The sequence below is a fragment of the Gasterosteus aculeatus genome, chromosome 18 (assembly GCF_964276395.1).
Source record: "Gasterosteus aculeatus chromosome 18, fGasAcu3.hap1.1, whole genome shotgun sequence".
NCBI lineage: Eukaryota > Metazoa > Chordata > Actinopteri > Perciformes > Gasterosteidae > Gasterosteus > Gasterosteus aculeatus.
Window position 1 is genome coordinate 13,394,778 of NC_135706.1, and position 24,273 is coordinate 13,419,050.

General features: G+C 44.9%; 1 protein-coding gene across 13 annotated transcripts in view; it reads left to right on the forward strand.

The window, feature by feature from the left end:
* Positions 1–6,009: 6,009 nt before the first annotated feature.
* Positions 6,010–24,273, forward strand: part of myt1la (myelin transcription factor 1-like, a) — a 40,157-nt gene continuing 21,893 nt past the window's right edge. For all 13 annotated transcript variants that reach the window (XM_078093407.1, XM_078093413.1, XM_078093408.1 and 10 more), the window contains exons 1-5: positions 6,010–6,224; positions 15,556–15,643; positions 15,719–15,773; positions 16,015–16,048; positions 18,985–19,047. In XM_078093407.1, the coding sequence (XP_077949533.1) occupies positions 15,719–15,773; positions 16,015–16,048; positions 18,985–19,047 (152 nt within the window). In that variant the 5' untranslated portion in view covers positions 6,010–6,224; positions 15,556–15,643. The remainder of the gene's footprint in view (positions 6,225–15,555; positions 15,644–15,718; positions 15,774–16,014; positions 16,049–18,984; positions 19,048–24,273) is intronic.

Below are 24,273 nucleotides of genomic sequence, written 5' to 3' on the forward strand. Positions count from 1 at the left end.
CACACACACACACATGCACACACACACACACACTCAAACACACACACACATGCACACACACACACACACGCGCGCACACTCAAAAAATATTAATTTCAAGTGAATAAGAAAAAGGTCAGTGAACAAAGAATAATATCACGAGTGAAATAAACTAGCGTGAAAAGTGAGAATAACTTGATTTAGTGTTGCCATGCAAACTGAAGTTACCTACTTGATGTGCAGCCCGGTTCTGGTGGTGCTATAGCAACGTCACACTCCTGCTAATTATCTGCCTGGAAAAAGATAAATATAGGTGATTCCAGAAGGATAAGGCCGGTGTATATTTCTGTACCCCTCCTGTCGCTCTTTGCTTATGTCTGAAGAAAGAAACCTGTGGAGAATAAAAGGTTTTCCATAAAACAGAAGTAAAAATGATTTTTGTGGGGACCATTTTTCCCCCGACGGATTAATTCTCATATGTGAGTATTTTGGGGATTGAATCAAGTTAAATAGTCTTCCATCTTTTCCGAACCCTAACAAAGTATTTCACTATCTTTCAACCTAACTAAACACTTCACGGTATTGTACTCAACACAAAGTATTTCTGGTGGGGTAAAGGTAAAGCCGGAGTAACTTTTTGGTAAGATGTGATGTGAACTGCTTTATGAGGATACGTTGCCACGGTAACGAAGGAACATGTCACTCAGTGCGACATTGAGTCTCGTCGATGTGTTTTAATGGAGCTCTGCAGCTCAGAGGAAGAGGACACACACGATACTATAAGATACGTTCATTGGTGCCTTTTACGTACTAAAAGTGTGAGAGGGAATATATGTCAGGACACATACAGCTATTATGTGATACTTTAAATTGCAAAAGCCAACCCACCCGGGCCGAGCCGTGCGTTAATAGTGCATCGGGTACATGGAGGGTCCAGTGTATTGTAGTTTATTGGGGAGGATATTGGTGTACTGGGAGGTGAACGGCGGTATATGAGGTATAGCGCTGTAATCAGCTCTCTGCAGGAGGGAAACCAGTGGAGCTTATTAGCTTCTGCAGAGAGAGAGAGAGAGAGAATGAGGCTGATATTCGCTCTGTGTTTGAAACGCAAGACTGCTAATCCTGTGCAGCCAGGAGCTTTAGGCTTTCAGAAACACACACACACACATTATTGTATTTCTGTCCTTGTGAGGACCCTCATCTGACACAATTCGTTGTCTAGCCTCTTAAACATATTTAATGAAACCTAACAATAGCTTTAACCCCTCAAACGGCCCTTTGGAGTAACGGAGGGGGGCAACATGTCCTCACTTATAGTGAGACACAGGTTGTCTCCTGAATCGCAGCTCCTCGGCTTCGATCTTCTGCTTCCCTTCTGAGCGCCACCTGACGTAGCGCGCAGGCCTCTCCACACCGGCTGCCTGTTCTTTCTTTCACAATTAATTCACATCAGTTATGACTTTTTGTCATAACTGTTTTCACACAGAATTTAAGGTGTTTTTCCCACCAATGTAGTCAATTTATTATTGAGCTTCTGTAGTGAGAACAAAGGCATAACCCGATCAAGTTGAGGATAACTGAAACTTTATTGATCCTTCCAACCTTGCAGCGCAGAACTGATTCTTTTCTTACCTTTCACAATAAAAGCCTGAGGTATAAACACTGCTACACTGTTTACAGAGAGAACTCAAACTCACTCATTCGGCGAAACCAAATCTTGGCTTGTTTTTAGCTGGGCTGAATCTGTAGCTGGAGTTACTTAACAGACATATTTATTATATAAAACATCAGCTTTGTTATAAGCCCCACCGAGATGTGTTGCTCACTGGTGGAGACCAAAAACAGAGGTACAAGATAGAGAATATTGGACCCATCAGTTAGGAGGTAGGTTGAAGGTGTAAACCCCAACTCAGTCCTCATAAATATAGAAGTATATATAGTAGAATATAGTAGAAAAATAGAGATCACACACACGCACAGGCCTACACACACAAACACACTCACACACACACGCCAGGCTAAAGTTGCTTCCACTGCTTTTTTTGCAGCGAGACCACACAAACAGACCAGCTGAAAGCTTGTCCAATCTCTACGTGTCTTTCAATTTGTGTGTCTGTGTGTGTCTGTATGTGTTTAGACAACAACAATAACAACAACAAAGCATCTGGTTCGCTGTCGCTTGCCTGCCGTCTAAGCCGAGGATTTACAACACACACACACACACACACGCTCAGCTTCCTGTTTCAATAGAACTGTTCTTTTACTTCCAATCACTTGTCGATAGAAAGTGGGAACATGTTCTAACTGATCATAACACACTAGAAAGAATGCAGCTTTAACACACGAAGCTCGTCGACCTGATTAGTACCATGATATCTTGATGAATACAAACAATTGACAACACTATATATTTTAGAGAATTCTCCAACAACCTGAGAAAGTTACTGAGCATTTCAATAAAAAAAGAGAAAAGAATCAATAAAAAAGTTGCATATCGGAATAAACTAAATGTGACATTATCTCCTGTGCTTCTGTTTCTCCGCTGCAGCATTCCTGGCTCTGCGTCTGGAGGGTTGCAGGAGGGCAAAGTGCAGCAGCTCGCCGCCCATGCATGCAGCCGAGAGGAAGGCGCTCGACGGCAGCCATCTTTACGCGTCTTATCTCCCTTCCATACGCCCCCCTGCAGGCCAGGCTCAGCCCCGCTGTAATTGACTTTCTCCCACTGAGCCCGGTGGAGGCTCCGGGCTGCAGAGCTGCACTGAAAAACCTATTACACACTGCTGCACACCTACACACTGCAGACCTATAGAGAGAGGGGGGGGGGCGTCTCATCCAGAGTCGACATCGCGTGTCTGTTGGTTCAGATCCAATCCGGTAGGAACGACTGAAATCTGACTAACCAGCTCAGGTTAGTAGGCGGATTTGTGTGTGTGGAGTGTGTCGAAAAATCGAAAATCGAAAAGTTTGACTCTAAAAGATAGTGGCTGCAAACATGTTGATTTCTGCTCTCTGGATGGACATTCTCAACACAGAAGTCCACGGCCGCTGAGGTGCTTCAGCGCCTCAAGTGGACATTCTGGGAACTGCAGCTTCTTACATTTCGCCATTCTGATTTTAACGGATCTATCGAGACAAAAAGTCAACTGAAGTCTTCATCAACTGGGAGAGTTTCAAACACAAGTCCTCTCGAAATGATGTGTACATTTCCATTTTTCTAGAGGATCCTAGAGGATAGTTTTGTTTAAGGACCAACAGCACCTCTCAGCCCACTTTCTCTGCTCTTGCATTTGCTTCCTATCACATGACTCGGTGCACAGTTCCCAGAGAGGAGAGAAGTTTTTAATAAAATTCCATTCAGGTCTTTGTGTCATGTTTTTCTTTTACTCGTTTAAAAATCTGCTGTACAGATGAACAAAAGCGGCGGTTCATCTCTGCAGAGAGCGAGGCCGTCGTTTTCAATCCAAGATTCAAGAGTCAACCTCCAGAAGAAGCTGCTACTGCGGAGAAGAATGACGGGAGCTGTCGGACTTCCTGTCGCTCAAAGCGTGCGACAAATGAACGGAAACAAGTCAAGTTTAAGGGCCAATAAACGGCCCTTACATTTTAGTATTTAGTGTTAAAGGGAACTGGAGGGTGAGAGGGAAGAGGAGGGCCTGCCCTTATTGAGCTTCATGAACAAGTGTCCCCGTGTTGGGATAACAAGCTGCTTTTATTCAGACTTTTATAAACTCCAATTACACTGTACACTTACACTGTAGGACAATGGAGGCCAAAAGCTGCACCAGTACGAGGTCGAAAATAATAATTCATATTTGTTTCTACGGAGGTATTTCTTGAATGCAAGTGGAAGTGCTCGAAAAGACACGAGGACATAAATGAGGTCTATAAATAAATGCACAGTGTCCTCACTGCCAGGTGCCAGGTGAGACGTTCATATCCCTGGTTTGTACTCAACACCAGGCAACGACGGTCTGCTTTAAATCTGTAGGTTTCTTCCTCACGGCCATCTTTGCTTTGCAACTTTTTTTTTAGATACTTTTTCTTTGTCATACAATAAAGCAAAATTGAAAAAAGCACAAGACATGTGAAGACATTTACTCACTTATCCACGACTTTAATCAGTCAAACTGTTTTTACTTGTTGCTCAAACTGACTGAGCGAAAAATGGATTTGTGGGATTTGTGTGGGAGACTGAACTCTGAGAGAGAGAGAGAGAGAGAGACCTATGGTTCTTTTCTCAGTCTCTATGTTTTATTGAAGCGTGACCCTAAGTAGGTCAGCCTGTTTAAACCAAGCTCGCTCTACCTCTCGCTCCCTCTGTGTCCTTGGTGTCTCTGTGTCCTCGGTTCACGCCGGTCGGCCCTGAGAGAGACAGATAGAAGAAGAGACGAGAGGTGTGGAAGAAGAGGGAAACAGGAGGGATGGAAGGATGAGGGGAGGATGACGAGGTAAAGGGCAGGAGGAAGGTGGAGGACTTTAGAATGAAGAAGGCAAAAGATGGATGGAGGGTTAAAATATGACGGAAAAGAGGTGAAACAGGGAAAAAGAGGAGGGAGGAGGAAGGAGTGGGTGAAGGAAACGAACGAAGATGGAAGGAAAATGGTGGGAAAGGATATGTAATGTTCCCGCTATGGTTCTTTATGATGAACCTGTCAATCATTCAGGTGTAAGAAAACTCAATCTTTGCTGTGCAGCCATCATTTTCCTCTTCATTTTGGGTGTGTTGCCACTTCTGCACCCTCATATACCAGCAACTAATGCAAAAAAGTCACTTTTTTAAGAAGAGACTAAGTATTAACGCCCAGTATTCATTGTTCAAAATCGTCCCGACTTACAAATGGAGAGACAGGGGGTCGTGGTAAGATATAATTAGACCGTCATTTTCTGAATGAACATGAACATGAAACTAGAGATTGAGACCATAAACTCATGTTTACAATGTTTACAGAGGGAATAAATAGAGAGAAGTATAATTTTCTCATAGACTTCTATGGGACCAGAGGAGTCGCCCCCTGCTGGTCAGGAGAGAGAATGCAGCTTTTCACACTTCACCATCGGCTTTCCTCTGCAGAACCTGGAGGTCACTGACTGGTCGAAAACGTCTCCATTAACATCCCCTGACTTCCTCTTTGCATGACTAAACAGACATGAGTCAGAGCATAACACCTGCCTCATGGCTTCATCACATGACCTGTCAAAATAAAATGCCTCTGCTGCACACTGCTCTGCTGCACGGAGTAAAACGGACTAATAATCCGTTCCTCTGTGAGATGATTTAACAGCTGATGTTGTGGAGAGGAACTCTAAAATATGTTTTCAGGTCATTTCTTTAATCTGGGATTTTGGAGTTTGCTGCAGACGCTGACACACACATGAGGGGATTTCTTAACAAAGTATGAAAAATGAAGTTATGGGACTCCTAACACACGAGTAATGATAATAATAATAAAGTTACAGTCTAAATTAGAGTCTGACTGCTTTGTTACACGCAGCCGAACAAAGGAAATGACACACTGATGCATTTCAATGCCTATAGAGACTTTTGTCTGTGTGTGTATGTGTGTGTGTATGTGTGTGTGTGTGTGTGTGAGAGATCTGGTCGGCAGGGTGGAAAATCAAAACACCCAGAGACTGACTGCAGGGCCCGACACACACACACACACACACACACACACACACACACACACACACACACACACACACACACACACACACACACACACACACACACACACACACACACAGAATGAATGCATTTCCCTGAGAGCGTGCATGCGCGCACCCTGCAGCTGGCTCTCCGTCGGGCGCGTCGCCGGAATTTGCGTGCGCGAACCTGAGAAATAATAAAATAATAAATAAAAGAGGGAGAAGGAAGAGGAGGAAGTAAGGAGAGAGAGAGGGAGGGTGGGGGGGTTAACCCGCCGTGTTCTCCCGCTTCTACTGCTGCAGTGTCTGATTCTCCCTCCACCATCTCATCATCCCACCATCATCCTCCTCCTCTCCCTCCTGTCTGTCTGCCCTCCCCCTGCCTCCTCCTCTTCCTCCTCCCACCGCCTCCATCCAGTGGAGGCACGGCGACAAAAGAGAGAGAGGGAGGGAGAGAGAGAGAGAGGGAGGGAGGGAGGGAGGGGGGGGGGGGGAGAGGGAGAGAGAGAGGGAAGGAGGCTGCAGACTTTCCGGCAGAGAGGAAGAGGAGAGGAGGAAGAAGAGACAGAGGCGGCGGACTCTCCATCTTCGCCATCCCAGTACGTGCTTCTCCTTTCTGTGTGTCACCTGTCACGTAGTGTCTCCGAGCTGCTTCTGTGCGCGTCGCGCTGTTTTGCGCCTTTCTGCTGCGCATTCTTCCGTCCGGTCACCGCTGTCACGTTCATTGCGTGTCAGTCGTGCTTCTGTTTCCAGCTCAGCTGTGTTGACAGTCCGTGTGTCGTTACATGTAACCGCGCGTTGGTGCGTTCAGGGACGTTGTGTGATGAATGCGTCTGTTACGTTCCTCTCACGTTGTGAGGTGTTTTTATATTCGTCGTCTCCTGTTTTCATCCAGCTGTCTTTGTCTTGTACTCACTTTAATATTCATAGTACCACATTCCTACAGTGAGCCGCTGCTCGCTGTGTCGTGACCTTATGACACCTTGTGATTGCGTTTGTGCTCATGTTCCGTTATCAACAAATGATATGTTGTTACTCTGAGGAGCTCCATAACATCTTATGATATCCTGCGATGTGTCCGTAAGGCTCCCACAGGGTGCTGCTTGTTCAGTGTGGTGCAGCCATATTATATATATATATATATATATATATATATATATATATATATATATATATATATATTCCTTTAGCTCCCCCTGTGAGTAAAGTGACTCGTTAGTGACTCTGCAGTGGCTCCTTTTCATTAAGTTTGCGTCCTCTGTTCAAACATTTATTATATACAAGGGGCGTCTGTGTCTAAGGAACATAAATGATAGTCATAACATTCGGTGAAGTATCTAATTAATTAGTTTGAATCTTTAGAAGAGAAGACTTGTGTTGGTAAATTACCACGCCGTGGAGTACGACTAGTAAACAATAATTTGTTTTACTAGCGGTCGGAAACAGCTTTTCTGGGGTACCTACAAAAACAGGATACCAACAATTATGATTAAAAGAAAAAAAAGGAATAAAAAAATCAAAAATAAATCAGCAACAACATAAAAAAACAAAGAAAGGATTCTATAATATTTCATGAAATATTATACATATACATACATATTAACAGCATGTATTAAATCAACGGAATGAATTCCTGCTCTTTATTCAGAGCGTCAGACTTCAGGTGCTTGATTTAAAAAAAGTTCTTAAATATAGAGATAAATGTAAAATAAATTGACAGCTCAAAACACCAATGAAGAAGAAAGTTCCAGCGTTTAGTCGCTCGTCCTCCTGATGCGCTCCTGCGTGAATGATTAGAACTTTATTCTTGGCTCTCTGACTTGAGGTGAATGAAAAGGGGATTTATTTCACAAACCACACTGGGAATGTTTAATTGTTCGACAGCACAAGAAAACATTCCCAGACAGCAGAAATAAAGTGTAGAATTAACTTTATATTTATTCATTTTAGAGCTTTTGTTTCAATCCGAGCAACAGCAGAACAAGGAGACGCTTTGAACAACCTAAAGGATGAACATTCTTTTTATAATCCTGACTTTAACTAGTGTGCATACAGAATATCATCAAACAGAATCAATATTGTTCTGTCTCAAAGCTGCACTATGTGTTTGTATTGGACAAAGATATTAATAACTGCAGCTTTAGCAATTTTCTGTAATATTGTTGTTTTTGGAGCGTCAATCCGAGGATTTGAGAATTCTCCATTCTCTGTCAATAAGCGTGTCAGTTATTTTCTTAGAATAACAGAATAATTATTACCTGCAATGAGGACGAAACAGGAAGAACATGCATTCATAGATCACACATTTCAAGTGTTCATTTCAAGTCTCTTCTGGTCATTTAGCTCCTTAGTTTAAGACATTTTGTGTTCCAGGTGCACCTTTGTTTAGAACGTGTGGCCACCTGAAATGTCCAAATCAGCAATAAAGGGTCATCACGGTGGGATCATTTGAACACACGCTCAAATGACCTCTGACCTTCGACCTGCAGTGGGTTGGTTTGGCTCGTAGACGAGACGTCCGTTTTGCTTTGTAACCGTCGAGATGGTGAACTCTGCTGAAAAGGGAACGCGAGTTAAAAAAGAAAAGAACTCCTTTATGTCCGCTCTCTGCAGACGGAGGGAAGCCGGAGCTGCAGAGCGGAATAATGAATAAACTAAAAAAAAGAGATGGTTGCAGTTCCACCCGTGTCTCAATAATCGTTCTTCATTCCCACCCGGGGGTCCATTCACATCTCAGCCGCAGACCAGAACCGGCTCTCCGGGACGAGTCGCTGGGTTCTGACGTGAACCCGGAGCTGTCGTTCCAATCTGTTATTTTCCACCGACTTCTGAGCAGCGGCAGCTCATTAAAAACAAAAGAGCACAGACTTGTTGCACCAGCGTGAGACCCGTGTGAAACGTGACGCCGGCACCATTTGCATTCTGCGTGTTACAAATTGCTAAAACTACATCGCTGTTAAGGTGTCTTTGAAGATGCCGCTCAACCAGGCAGATGCTCAGCTGCTTCATCAGGACGGCGGCAAATCTGCTCCTGCTGTCGGAGACCCCCCCATGAAAAAAGAGAGACCAACTCTGTTTGATGGTCCAAAGAAACAGTGAAGAAATACAGTGAAGAATATACGTTTTTGCAACTGCAACATGGAATATTCTAAATATTTACATGTAGCCTTTATATTATTGTGGAGACACGTAATCTTTTTGCAGAGCGTGAACGTCGTGTTAATAACACAGTAAATGTCTCAATCTGCCGTGGGGCCAGAGCCTGTGGTGCTTCACCTCAATGAGCAAAAACAGTTTATCCATTTATAATTCCACACAAGGGTTGTTGTGCTACGTTGTGGCGACCTTGTTTCTAATTTGTAACGAAGCTTTGCAGCAGAGCTTCATAGCGTTGCTTTGTAGCGTTGCTTTGTAGCGTAGCTTTGTAGCGTTGCTTGTATTGTAGCTTCATAGCGTTTCTTTGTAGCGTAGTTTTGTAGCGTAGCTTTGTAGCGTTGCGTTTCTGCAAGCGTGATTTGAGCAGACATCGGCTCATAAAAGTTGTTGCTGAACTGTCTGTCTGTCTGTCTGTGGTTTATTAAATCTGAGCTGCTGCCAAGACGCTCATCAATCTGATTAACTCATTCTGTTCAATGGGGGCTGGCAGTGAACAAACACACACACACACACACACACACACACACAGTAGAAGGCATCGTCCACTTTCTATTCTGGAGCTCCTAATGACTCACAGTGTAAAAAACCCCACATGCACACACTTTGAATGAATCATGGTGGGCAGATCCTGTTCTCCGTGAAGCGCGTGTGTGGAGCTCTTCATGTGAATGGCGGTTTAGTTTATAGAAGTGATTAACGCGAAACCTTTCTACTTCGCTCCTTTAGACTTTTGACCTCGGCATACTCGGTTAAATAGTCTCTCCGTCTGGACAATGAAAGAGGAGCTTGTCCTGGTCTGGTTACCGTAATGAAAGGGAAGAAGTTATCTTCTGTCCACAGCACAGTAATCTGTGAGGAGTAACGATCGAGGATCTGTGTGTCCACCGACGAGCCGCCTCGTCTGCCTGTTACAGATCATTAAAACCTCACTCACTCACCACATCCACCCCTCCACCTGCCAATCACACAGCCCCCCCCCCCTATGTTTGCTCTGCTTGGTCAACAGAGGTGACCGACGGGGGGCAGGCGGGTCAATAAGTAGCGCCAGACATTTCAAACTATACTAATTTGAAACTAAATGCATGAATATCTTTTCTCCACTCTAGTTCCATTTTGCTTCCCCGATCCAACCGAGCGTTTACTGCTGTCTGCTGCTCCTTCTTTGGAAATTGTTGCTTGGCAACGAACGAGCAAGAGCTAACGTTAGCTGAACAAAAACCACCTGATCTACCTAATCGGTAAAAGTACAGTTTGATTTTAAGAAGAGAAATTACCCATAATCCCTGGCAGCACACTAATCTGCTGTAAGGTCACGTAGCTGCAGGTTCCCTGCAAATGTCTCCATGAAGAGAACAAACTGCTAATTGATTTCAGCGCGAGTACTGAGGGGCGCTCCTGCAGACACGGGAGGAGCCGCGCCAAATCAAAATCAAAGCCCAAAATGCCAAATCCTCTATGAAACACCATTGTTATAAAGTGCTCCATCAGATCAGAACCTTAGCAAGCAGTTTCATAAAAAAACAACAACATGATGACAGAAAGTAATTATCCTGACTATGTTACCAAAAAGACAAGGCTAGTTTTGGTTAAACCGTTTAATCACAAACTCACCCGTCAGACCTTAAATATTGTGACCATGTGCCAATACTCAATGAAAAGATTTTCTCCAACATGGCCAATGTCCTCCGACATGAAGAAAGTAAATTCACTTAAATAGTGCTGACATGACAACACAGACCTGGTCATCGGGGGGATCAGACCCCCCCTTTGCTCTCACATTCCATCATTAAAAGAACTTGCGTGGCGAGACGGTGAACATGAACCGGCCAGAAAACCCTGTAGGGGCTGTTTCAAGTTCATGTGTGGAGTACGCAAATGTATCCGTCAAGGAAATCTAAAAAAAAGACCCCAGAAATAAGAGGAAATACGAGTTATATGTTTTTTAGAAAAACAGCAAAAACATTTTTTTTTGGCCCAAAAATCGCAAAAACGTGGATTAGTTTTTTTTTTTTCATTTATAAGATTAATCTCACCGTGAAAACATTGACCACAGGGCTTTGAAAGCATAACAATAAATAAATTGGGTTGGCTTTAGCAACAACCAGTGCAGGAATGTAATTTACTATGCTAATGCAGAATTCCCATCAGCTTTCATTGTTATTTAGCAGGCAGTCTGAATTCAGCTGTGGTCGTATCTGCAGATCGCAGTCAGCTGCTGCTGCTCGGCTCTCTCCGTGATTGGTCAGAGGTTAATTGATGCGGCTAATCACCCGATCGGTCCAGTCTCCATGGTAACCAGGAGTGGGGCTGTGCTCAGGAGGGAGCGAGGGGGGCTTCACACCAGGCTTAGCTGCTGCGGCTGCTGCTTCCTGTGTGTGTTTTTACACCGCCGACTTTACAAACCGCACCGCGGAACATTTGTACGTCACAACCCCGCAGAACTCGTTAATAAGGAAATTGTGAATGTTGGTCCCTGCTTGTGTCGACTTATGTTACCTCAGTTTTAATGTCACCTGTGCACTTGCTCACCCGCTCTACTGCATGTGCCACCATTGACCCAACACAATGCGTGTGCCATGCGGAAACTTTGCTTTAACCGTGTTAGTTTATTTTGGAAAGGGACTCCAAAATATGCGTGTAGTGAGCTCAATCTGTTCGCCTCATGTGACGGTAGAAGTTTTTTTTTGAAAATACAGAACATGCATCTAATGATTAAAAACTGTGAGATTCAAGTTTAGTCCTGGATGAAACCCAACGTCTCCCTCGAAGTACAGACAGATGAGCAGACAGACAGACAGACAGACAGACAGCTGTGCTCTGTCTCACCTCTCTCTCTCTCTCTCTCTCTCTCTCTCTCTCTCTCTCGCTCTGTTCAGTTTGTATTGTTTGCGCTCTGCAGCGTCACATCACACACCAGGTGTGTTTCTGTTTGTTGGGTTTGATAAAAGTGCTCCGCAGCAATAAAACACAGAGCTGCTGTCGAGCTCCGCTGCAAACAACACACCTCACCTGGCTGAGTGTGTGTTTGTGTGTGTTTGGAGCCACAAACATTTGCCTGTGTGTGTTTGAATATGTGTTGCCGGCTCTGCGGGCCGGAATCTGGAGCATTTTAAGTGACATGTGACAAATAAGTATATTTTAATGATGTCACGACAAACCTGCACATTAACACTAGTGGGTTTTGATTTACAGACCTACAAATTTATGTATTGTCATACAACAATTTTTTTTGCATCAGTTAACCAACATTTATTAGACTGCAAGATGTATTTTCTCTACGGACATAAACAGATGCATAAGCTGCTCCCAAAGATAACTGAAAGCAATCTCTGCACTATGAAGTAATTTACATTTTAATTGATAAATTCAAAAATCTGTAAGCAGCTCTTGAAAAAACCCCATGCTCTGTATCTATAACATCACGTTTCCAGCCTACTAAGGAGGATTTTCTTTGTATTTAATCAGATGATACATATTTGTGGGTGTATTATCAGAATGTCCCCAAAAAAAAGTCATGGAATTAGTCATTGTATTTCAATCTATAGAATTTCATCCTTTAAGAGTGAAACATGCGCAAAGTCCAGCTTCAGGTAGCTAATAAATACACGTTTCCGATTGGCTGAGTGTCTGGTAACATTCATACAGTAGTTCTGGCCAACAATGATCCGGACGCCACTCCTCAAACAGCACTGAAGTTATATTTATATGCAGGTAACCATTGGAAGCAGCTAACGTATCTCCCTCCTGTAACTCTGAGATGTCTTAATATAATAGTTATTTACCCTCAAGCGCATCACGTGGTTAGTAAACGATTAGTTAGAGCAATAAGAGAGAATTGTCAGTGTGAAGTTTTGACTTTGACCTACAGGGGGCGCTGCAGCCACCAGGCTGTGCAGCACTCTCGCACATAGGTACAGAGTGTACTATACATCTATGGCAGGGAAGGTGAGGCTCTGAGCTGTTCTGGTAGTCTACGTGTGGGTCTGTGTGTGTGTGTGTGTGTGTGTGTGTGCGTGTGCTGGTGTGTGTGTGTGCGTGTGCTGGTGTGTGTGTGAGCGAGTGTGTGAGCCTCAGTATGGGAGCTCTGCATCATATTGTACCAGACAGGCAGAGTGTTGGACTGAATACTAAACAGCAGGAAGCTCCTCTTCACACGGCGCCGATCCAGCCGTGTAGGACACACTGTGACACGCACACACACGCACACACACATTAGGCGAGACACACACGCTGACTACTCAAGCTTGTTCTTTAATTTTTTGCTTCAATAATTCAGGTTAGTCTACCATAAAAAAATACATTAAATAACTTCTTAAAAATAACAAGCATATTATTATTGTATATTATTATACGTAGCTGTCTGCACCCACACAGACAGTGATAGTAGTTATATGCTTGTTAGGACTCTCTTGGACATTATATATATATATGAATTTGCGGCAAAATCTCATTTGTCAAATATGTGCAGACTTTCCAAAGATAGACGAAATGTATTTGCAAAATGTCACGCTTTCTCGCAAAAATATTACTTGTCCTCACTCTACAAAAGATTCCGACTCTCTGAAAATGTCCTCACGCACATAAGTTTTAATTTTCCATAAATGTCCTCACAATCCAAAACAACGTGACTATGTAAACGGCTGCTATCCTCCCAGATTCCCACAAAAACCCTCCAAAAACACCCTCACTTTATAAGTAAGTCCTCATCACCCACAAATGTCCTGACAATCCAACATGTCCTCACAGTGAAGGTTCGCACCGAGACATTGGTCCTCACAATGATGGATGGATAAGATTGCACACACACGTGAAGAGGCAGAACAAGGACACAGCCTATGGACACACAATGGTGATCACATATGCACACTAGTGAAGTTAGTACATCATGTGCACACATGCACGTTTATACATGCACATCCGCGGCACACACACACACACACACACACACACACACAAGTGTGCAGCCCACTCAGTGGTATAGTTTCCAGGGAGGTGGGGGGATTTGGGTTTTTCTTCCTCTGGCTGAGCTCTTGGCGGCGGGGGGGGGGCTTTGTTTGATGTAAGTTTGCGTTGGAGCGCGCTCAGTAGAGTAGAGGCCTCAGATGCACTCGGCCTCGGTGCGCTGTAGCAACATAATGGGAGTAGGCTGAGGGTTCAGGCGAGGCTGTCCAGAATTTACATTTATATTAACGCTGCGAACCCCCCCCCACCACTCCCCCCCGCCCCCGCCCTCCCGAGCAGCACTGCAGCTGAGGAGAAAGAGGCGGCTGTGCTCACGTCTTCATCACCAAACTGTTGTTTCATCCTCGTCTTTTATGTTGCCGTTTGCGGCAAAACCAGCAAGAATCTCATGAGATTTGTTCATGATTTGGGAGTTTGGAGGGAAAAAAAAGCAGTACTTTGGTTTGAATGGAGTCTGCGATATTTGGCCTTTGCAGTGGGCTTAATGGGGATAATTAAAACAAGTCGGAGTATAAAATCCTGAGTGATTTCAGCCATCACCATTTTCTTTTGCATTTCAGTTTCCATACGGTTTAGAAAGGTACGACTCACCCTGGATTATTTAACAATATTTCAATTCGTTGTTTCCTAGAAATCAGTTTTGTCGACCCTGAACCTCACCCGTTGCTTTGGAGAAGAAGGCTGAATAATCAATTCAAAGTGTTTCTCCACTGCAGTCGGGACAAAAACGACACAGTCACAAATTCACCCAGAATTAAAGCAGAATTAGTTGCTGCTCCGTGACTAGATGTTTCTTAGCCAAGGCCAGTTATAAGTGCTTCCCATAACCAGCAGGAGCGAAGCATTAAGCGTTACCATGTAAAGTAAAACAGCTTCAAGTGCGATTAAAAGAGTGAAATCAAAGAAATAAATAGTGTTTTGTTAAAAAGAGTCAAGAACATAAGAGTTTTTCCAGAATAAACATCGCCATGGCAGACACCATGTCCCAAAGTAGCCCCGCCCTGTTATATAGTCTATTTGATGCCATAATGTACTAAATTTACACCACGCTGTGAAGAACATTAGAGATTAACAGCATAAACAATGTTTACTGAGAGAATAAACATATATAAAATATACAATCTTGGGTCTGACCCTGGTGGTCAATAGAGAGAACGCAGCTTTAACACGTGAAGCTGCTTTGACTTCAATCTTCAGAACCAGAAGTCGCCGCCAGTTTAAATGAAGTCAATTCCTCCACTTTGCTTTTACTTTACATTACGGTCCACGAGGCCGTGATATTCATGTGAACTTTTAAAGTCTAAACTAAACTGCCTGGATGGTGTGCTGCTGCTGACATTTGATTCCGTGGTGACTGGGAGGTCTTGTTGCAAAATCTTCTCTTTTCTCCTCTGGTGTAACAAAAAGTGGTCTCGTCCTTTCACGAAACTCGTCAAATGAATGCAGAAAAGGTCTTCTTTTATCCCTGTTGTTGGTCTCATTATGGGTCATTAGTTCTCTATGCTGCAGGTCGCTGAAATGATTTTAGCAACAAGTCTGTAAAACCTCTCCAAAGAAACACCTAATCGACCGAGTGAATGAAATGTTCTGGTGTCACGTGGGTCAGCGAGTTCTTTTCACTCGGTGAAACCCGAATGAACAGCACGCGGCATTCTACAACACACTAGAAAGGTGCACACCGCGTTTACGAGGCGTCGTTCCAGCGCTGAAGTTCTTCTTTGAAAATCATTATAATTCATAGGTGTGTCAGAGGGAATCGGCCCACAGGAAGCCTGCAGACCCGAGTTCAAAGCCGCTGTGTTCATCTTTCAGATCATGACTATGGAAGAAGTCCTCTGAAACTGCGCTCGGTGCAAAGACTCTTCAGCTACGGGACGGTGCCACACTGAGCTCTGACCAGGTAAACAACTGGCTTTAATCGTGCGGGGAACAAAACAAACACACAGCAGTTTGACTCTTCAGTTTTCCTCTTCAGATGGAGGTGAATGCGGCTAGAAAACGCCATCGCACACGATCCAAAGGAGTCCGAGGTACGAGGCTGTTAACCTGTTAATCTGTGGGACTCGTGAGTGGAATTACCATCCACCACAAAGTTAACTTCAATGTTCTTTAGAAGCCACAACCTCGACAAACCCGTTTCAGAAAACCTCCACTTGTAGGATGGTGGAACCCACGAGAACGATGCCTGTGGACTCAAACACCATCATTCTCCTTGTTAAGAGTTGTTGTTGAAGTGATAATGTGAATCTTTTCTTTGTGCTCCGTCTGAAGCCGCCGTGGAAGCAGCGACTCAGGAGTTGTTCAGGTAGGAGAACCGCCGAGCCGCTGTGGTTGGTGGTCCCGTCCTGGGACACAAATGTGCCTTTTTGATGCAGCGACCCGGGACGAGTGAAGGAGGTGTTCTTGTGTTCAGCCCGAGACCCGGCTAGACTTCCTCACTTTGAAAAACAAAATATAACAGATAATAATAATAAAAATAAATCAAGACACCAGCAACCTGCTAAAATGTCTTAAAAACTTAAACAGGATCGGAAGCTGCACTGAACATAAATATATACACGCAATTCGTCACTGATATCAGATCCAGCTGTTGAGTCAGACTCAGCATCAATAACTACGAGGAGAGGAAACAGCCCAGAAGCCAAAGCATAACCACCAATAATAACGCCGCCGGATCAAACGTGCACATTTACGCGACGGCTCTCTACGCCGCACGGTGATGGCGTAACGCCGCCCGTGTCACGGGGACGTTAGTATGTTAACGATGCTTGTTCGTTAGGATTCTCCGGCTGCTGGTCTGCAGATGCTGAATAGCACCAGTACCTCTGGTGTGTGTTTCTGCTTCACTTAATCTCATTTAGTAAAACCGACAAATATCGGTGTGTGCAGCAGATTCCGGTCGGACCGGGTCGGCGCCTTGCTGTAAACAACATGTCCCTCCTGTGGGCAGAGGGACACTGTCATTTAGCTCAAGTTAGGGGCCAGATGTGGACAGATGTGCAGAAAGGACTCACACAGTAAATACTATGAGTCACACGTCATTAAACGTTTTTCATAAATGAGTTTTCCCGTCGCAGCCGCTGACTAATGTGACTAATGTGAGTAATGTGAGTAATCCACGGGGATGAACGTATGAATTCATTTGTCACTGCGATGCGACGCTGGCCGTGGTTTTAAAAGTCTTCCGTGACTTTGTCTTAATTGCTAAATAAACTCGTCACACCTGTCAGCCCGGGGGGGGGGGGGGGGGGATCAGAGCTCTGAAATGTAACTTACAGTTTGTCTGTGCACTTGATCGCTGGTGGGGGGTGAAGAGAGAGAGAGAGAGGGGGGGGGGGGGTTCTGGTTCTGGTTCCCCGTCCCCGACTGGAGCCCGAGCCTCGAGCATGCTACAAAGAGTTGATGGGGAGTAAAAACCTGCCCAGAACATAATGATTAAAAACCAACGAGCAGAGAGCCGCCAACGCTCTGCTGCCAAAAGTAATGCAGAGTTTGTGCGATGAATCCATGAAGGTCACAACAACAAGTTCTTCTTCAAACAAACAGCTGTGGAATTTGCAGAAGTGCCGTTGAGATGTAGTAAATGTAAATGAGGGTCGGTTGTTTTAATCAGAGTTCGAAGGAGTTCTGCTGCTGTTTGGCTTCTTTAAAGAAGTCCACAGGTTGGACTGCTTAACACGTAGTAATACATGAATATATAACTGCTTTATGCCGACATCCTACCAAACGTACACACTGAGTTTGTCTCAGAGATATTTTAGATTAGATTTAATATCTGCCTTTGGGGGGTTTTAGTCCCCACTTTATTCATTTTGAACCTTCCTAGTTTTACTAGTTTGCCGCTTATTATATTTTTTTCTGTATTTCTCATCAGAAATGAATAACACATTTCTATTGCCTGAATTACAATAAGTGAAACATTCCATCTAATCTGAAGGAAAATGACATTTGACACGCTCTCAGGATAAATAAAAGAAAAAAACATCTTAAAAAAAATTGACTAAAATGTAAGTTGAACTTTTCTCAACAAAACTATGACGAATAGAATGGCTTAAATGTGACTAAAACTAAATATTTTACCTTTGTAGCGTGCTCTCCTCTTGTGGAACGGCCTCTGCTTCCTCTTAAAATGTCGATAAGTGATGCGGATCTGAGTGAAGAAACTTACTGAATAAATATTCAGTTGCTTTGGAAACAAGTTTCTCTTTTCACAGAGGAAACAAATATGAGAATTACAGCAACAGCTTGTTAAGGTTAAAGCTGCACTGATGCATTGCGGGAATTTTAAGCATGATGGAAAACCTGTTTGACTTTTACCACACACACAACACACACACACACACACACACACACACACACACACACACACACGTACACACACACACACACACACACACACACACACACACACACACACACACACACAGCTGCGATCAATACGACACACGATCAGTCTCTGCTCCCACACTGATTGATGAGCTGCCTCACCTTGAGCAAACCGCCTCGTCTTCCTCCCATTCTTCTTCCTCTTCCTCTTCCTTCTTCTCATCTTGTTATTCCATCCTCTCCTCATCGTTTCTCCCCCCTTTCTCTCTCCTTCTGAGCATAATTAAACTCCTTCCCCAAGTGTTCTTCCTCCTCACTCTCCTCATTATGTTTTTCTACCCTCTCCTCTTCCTCCTTTTTCTCTTAATCAGTTTTTTCTCCTCTTCTTCCTCTTCCGCCCCCCCTTCATTCTCTTCCTGCACCATTTCTTTTCCTTTGTTTCTTCTACCTCCTCTCCCTCTCTTCCTCATCTTCTTCCTCTTCCTCCTCCCCTTCATCCTCCTCCTCTCCCTCTCTCCACCGTTTAAGTCGGTCGATCAGGTGATGTCGGGCGGAGGCTGTGTGTTCCTGGGGGGGGCGGGGGGTCAGAGGTCGCGGTGTGGCGTGCGTGTCTTGAGGGCCTGAAGGCTGCAGCAGTGACTCAGAGCTCCGGAAGAAAATCTGCTGCCACGACGCAAAAAAGAAAAAAGACAAAACACAAAGAAAAGGCTTCGACCTGCTGCAGGTTCTCAGCACGAGTCGACTCGAGACAACAGCACGCAGCACCGGGGGACACGTGGGAGCAGATGTCTCCTGGTCAAAGATATTAAACACTGTCGTTAGTGGAGGTCAGGAGAGAGCGGGAACATCTCCGCCCTCGATGCATCACTGCGGCTCTTTCCCGTCACTCACCTCTTCCTCGTGTTTCCTCCCCAGCTGTCCCACTCCGGGCTGCGATGGCGGCGGCCACGTCAGCGGGAAGTACGCCAGGCACCGCAGGTACGAGCCCTCTACGTGTTGTGTGATGACGTCATCGCCTGGGCGTCGATGTCTGGGGGGGGGGCGAAGGAACTCCGGATGGAAGGGGAGGCCATATTTTGTCACCTGATATCAATGACATTTTCCCTAAATTTTCTTCTAATATTACTTATTTAATATTATGATATAGAATAATCTATATATAAAGCTGTGGGGGGGGGGGGGGGGGGGGGCTGACCCTGCAGGACAGCAAGACCATGTCTCTTTGGAATTGAGCTTTTTAACGAAATGAATACTACACATCTAAATGTAAGAAGATTGTAGACAATCATCGCACACACACACACACACACACACACACACACACACACACACACACACACACATATAAACACGCAGACACACACACGCACACGTGCGTCCGATTGCCGGCCTGCAGCTGTGCCGGATGGTGAATCACAGACGCCAGCGGAAGACGTGGTTATTCTGCAGCTCTGAACGTTTCATCTCATTTGTCTTAGCAGAGGACTCGCAGTGTCCACTTCATCTCATTTTACAAAACCTGCGTTTTCCTGCACAAATCTGGGTCGAACCCTTTGAAGAAGGAGGTGAAATATACATCACAGACCACAGAGGTCAGAGGTCACCGCTCACAGCGAGCGTCTCTCTGAGGGCCGAACGAGGCCGTGGAAGCGATTCTTTATTTGGGTCGTCAGATTTTAGATGCAACGATCGGATTGAAACGTCCGTTGTGGAATCAAAGCCCTGGTCGGGGTGTTTGAGGGTATTTGGGAGCATCTCTGCGTGGTTGTTTTTCGGCGTGGAGGCAGCGTGTGTGTGTGTGTGTGTATGTGTGGGGGGGCTGGGCTCAGGACAGCAGTGGTTTGATGCCCAAGGTAACAGAGATAATGAGAAGGGCAGGATGGCGAATCGCTGGCAGAGCACACTGATGGCTCTGAAAGGGAAAATAAGAGCTCTGATATTCACCAAAATAACACATCTGCTGCTGGATTGTGTTTTGATCATCTCGTGGTCTTGATCAGCAGACGGAGTCGCCCAGTTGTCGCCAACTAGTAGACGTTCAAATCTCCATGTTTTTTTCTTTTTCTTGTTCCCCAAACTGCTTTGAGGACTTTTCATCAACGATGGCTTGAAGAGCCGCAGCATCAAAAAGTTCTTTCTCTCGGCGTCTTCTTTTCATCGCCTCTCCTACAGGCAAGGAGAGACACGGAGGAAGAGACACATCGAGCCACACCGAGGAAAGAGAAGTGTGATGTCCTCCTCCCTGGGGGGGGGGGCTGATCAGCTGATCACATGGGCTCACAACACACAACGTGTGGATTTACAAAGAGAGCACATCTGTCATTCCCTTCAGCTTCTATAGCAGGTGGGAAGTTCCCTCCAGACATTATTGACTCACCTCGCTGGGGAAGACGCGCTTATGTCAAATAAAGCGTCGGATGACGAGGTATCTGTTTTCACCTCAGCGTGAGCAGCGCGGGACAAATCCAAGAGGATGGGAGTAAATTAACACATTTACTACAAAAGTGTAGCGACACGTGTGCATTTTCACCGTAGACTTAATTAGCTTTAGGGAACAAATCTCCTCAGTTTAAACCATAAAAAGAGAGATGTCTGTCCACCGATTTTTGCAGTATTTCCATAACCAAATGTAATTTACTACATAACCAAATGTATCTGAAAGGTTTCTGGAGTCCGATAGTAACTCTTAATTTTGCTCTGGTTTTGGTCTCCACCACCTCTCAATGTTTCTTCACCAGCTACTCTTGAACCGTCTGGTCTTTGGAGGCTTGAAAAGCCTGAAATGTCCCTCATCAAACAGAACGGAAACAGTGTGGGAACAGAACCATGCTCCTTAAAGCTGAGGAGAACAAGCCCATATGAAAGATAGCACCTTACCAAGTAAGATAAAATAATTGTTGAGTGGTCCAGTGACTCGGAGCCCGGACTCCTCGGCCCGTGTTCCATCCGTCCACCAGGTTTAATGAACACCAAGCCGGTAGATTTGACCGAAATCCTTCCCCACGAACCAACAAACCAACTAAAGCGAAAAGGCAACACAGATATTGATCAGTGCGAGCTCCTCGTCGTTAGGACGATACTCCTGGCTGGTTTAACCAGTTCGTGTGGAAACAGAACCCAGCACGCCGATCACCTACACGTGAAGTTTGAATCCCTGTCGGATCTGCTCGTGGAATTTGCTGACAGGAGGAAAAATAAAGCTGCACATTATGCGCGTTAACCTGACCTCATTCCTGACACCACCGCCACCGTCTGGTGGGAGCCAATCACAACATTTCTCCACATCCCCCCGCTGGGAAGCAGAGACACGGGTTGTGCTGTGCATTGTACTGAATGAGCTGGGGGGGGGAATCAAAGTCATTGTCTCCCCCCCTTCGGTTTCTTTCTCCCTCCCCTACCTTTCTTTGTCTCTCTCTCCCTCTTTCACCCCCCACCCCTCCCACTCCCGCCCCCCCTCTCGCTGGCTTTCTCTCTCTCTGGAGGATGTCACCATGGCGACAGCACTGTGCGGATGCTGCAGTATGAGGACCAGGAGGGATGCAGCCTGTCTCCCATGGCAACCGCTAGTATAGGATGTGAACATTGTGTCGCCCACATTGCCCCCTCCCCCCCTTCCCCTATTCGTCTCACCGCCACCACCCAATCTCTTACACAGTATATATGCCCCCCAGCCCCATCCTCTGCTGGTGCCAAAGCGTTGCCGCGGTGATGGCTGTTAGCACGCGGCGTTGCCGGGGGCAATGATTCTACCTAACCACACATACCTAGATTTAATTATCAGACTGCCGCTGATATTTCTGTCGCCTCACTCTGCTCATTGACGCCACGTTTTTTTTTGCGGGGGAAAATTAAATAATAGTAATAATTTAAATGTCCCTTTTTATTGATGAAGATGTGAATAGTTAGAAATGGACAAGTTAAATCAACCACAATTAGACGGTAGCAGAAAATACTTGTCTCTGATTGGCTGACAGGTGTTGGCCTCCAGCGTGGTTCTGGTCTAAATGAGTGCTCAAGGTATATTAAACAGCAGGTAACCATAGCAACAGCACTGATGCTTCATCAGCGACAGCAGCATTGGTGAGATGGTGGTACAGGAGACAATATCGAGCTTGAAGCGTCCAAGTAGAGACATTAATGACATCCAGGTGTCCACACAAAGACAATAGACTCCAGGGGTGATCGTGGAGACACTAATAGACTCCAGGTGACCTTGAACCGACTATAACAGACTTCATGTGTCTATAGTTAGCCCTGTAGGGCGAATAATGGACTGCAGGTGTCCTCATAGGCACAGACATGGACGACAGGTGTCCTTGTAGAGACCGTGGTGGAGGTCCAGGTGTCGTAGGTTAAATTGGGCTAAAAAAAGCCCTTTTAGCCTCAACTAGGTGTCAAAGAAACTCTATAAATGGAACTTATTCGCCAAACATAATGCATCATTTTTCTTCAGGAGCTGTGTTTCTCTCATCATTCACAGAGAATGATGGTGTCTTCAAATGATGCACAAGATGTCTGCAGAAACAGCTGGTTCATATTTGAGTTGATCGCGATCAGGATCAAAATGAGTGATCGATCGATACACGCTCCGTGTAATAAGCAGGCGGCAGCGGATCGGTTTGGTGAGAAGAGAAAGTGTGATGTGTGACGCCCCCCCCCCCCCCCCCCTCGCTCTCTGTCCCTCCACATAATTACCATGCATAGTCTCTCGCCCTTGTCTGCAGCATTCCCTCGTTCCTGATCTGCTTTAATTACCACCAGAATTTTAATTGGCGGGAGGCAGCAAGGTGGCTGAGGTCACACACACACACACACACACATGGACACACACACACACACACACACATGGACACACACACACACACACATGCACATATGCACTATAAGGTAAAAGATGGAGAGTTTATTTCAGGAGATGTGCATTATCTCACAGGAATATACAATGTTGTGTTATATGGGGAATGATGCAGTTCCTTCTCTAAACTCAAACAAATGTCTGCACCAAATAGCGATCACATGAATGTAATTAATTGAACTACAGGAAATTGAGCATCTGTCCTTTCCTGAAGCGACTCATATAAGGTTCTACTTCTGTTTTAATTCATAGTTACTGACGGGCCTATTGAGGGAGTAAAACTTAACACATCTTAAAATTCAAAATGTTTATGAATGAATGAATGAATATTTATGAATTATGTTTATGAAACACAATCATTTCAAGCAATACAAAGATGGATATAAGAGGAAATAGTCCTAAAAAACCTCCTTCCTTTTAAAGGAACCCGCCTGCTTTTGTCTGCTGAAGCCGGACGTTGTGTCTCTGGTATCTGAGGGTCTCTGGTGTTCCACAGGGCTCGATCCGAGGCCCTCCGTCGTTTACAGCCCCTTGGGTCATATTCTCCTGAAGCAAAGAACCTGCACTCATCTATATGTTGCACTACAGGTCCTGTAATAATAGTGGACTGCTTATCAAATATATTTTTTTCTTTTTATTTGGTTACAGGAGAAAACAAACTCAAGAGAAGCACGGCACCTCCTCCAAACACAAAATAAGCCCTTTCATATGGAAATAGACTAATTGATTTCCTAAAATCCACATTAAAGCCGTGTATAATTGTGCTCGCTGTTTTAGAGCAATTAAAGCAGAATTTTCCCAACAGTTAATGACTATTATGGGATTTGCGTAATTGAGGCTCAGGTTGAATAGGCTCTGGGTTTTTTGGAATGATTCTGCTCAGAAATCCACCGCAGGGTTTTAACACGCGGTCGACATGCGAGTGAGTCTCTGCCCATGACCCTCATGTTGTCACAATACACCACATTCGATCCATTCAAGTTTGTGACAACCTCGATCCGCTCCCTCATGTATCAAAACACCAGTTGCGTCCTTCAAGGCCCCCGTGTGGGTGGCGGAAACTCAACATAACATAAACATAATAGTAACATAAAAGTAATACAATTGTTATGTTTTTAACTTCTGAACGTGTCTTGATCACTGCATCACGGTGCAAAAGTTCCTACACAACTACTTCACTCGTTAAAACTCCTTAAAACCCACGCACCGCACACAGGAAGTGGCCGTTGCCATAGCGACGTCACCCGTTACTTTGCCGACTGGCGCTCTGAAGCCTCGAGGTCATCGTCCGTTCAAGTTTTTAGACACTTGTGCATTTGTGTTCTGTTGCGATTCCATGAAATGGAGCG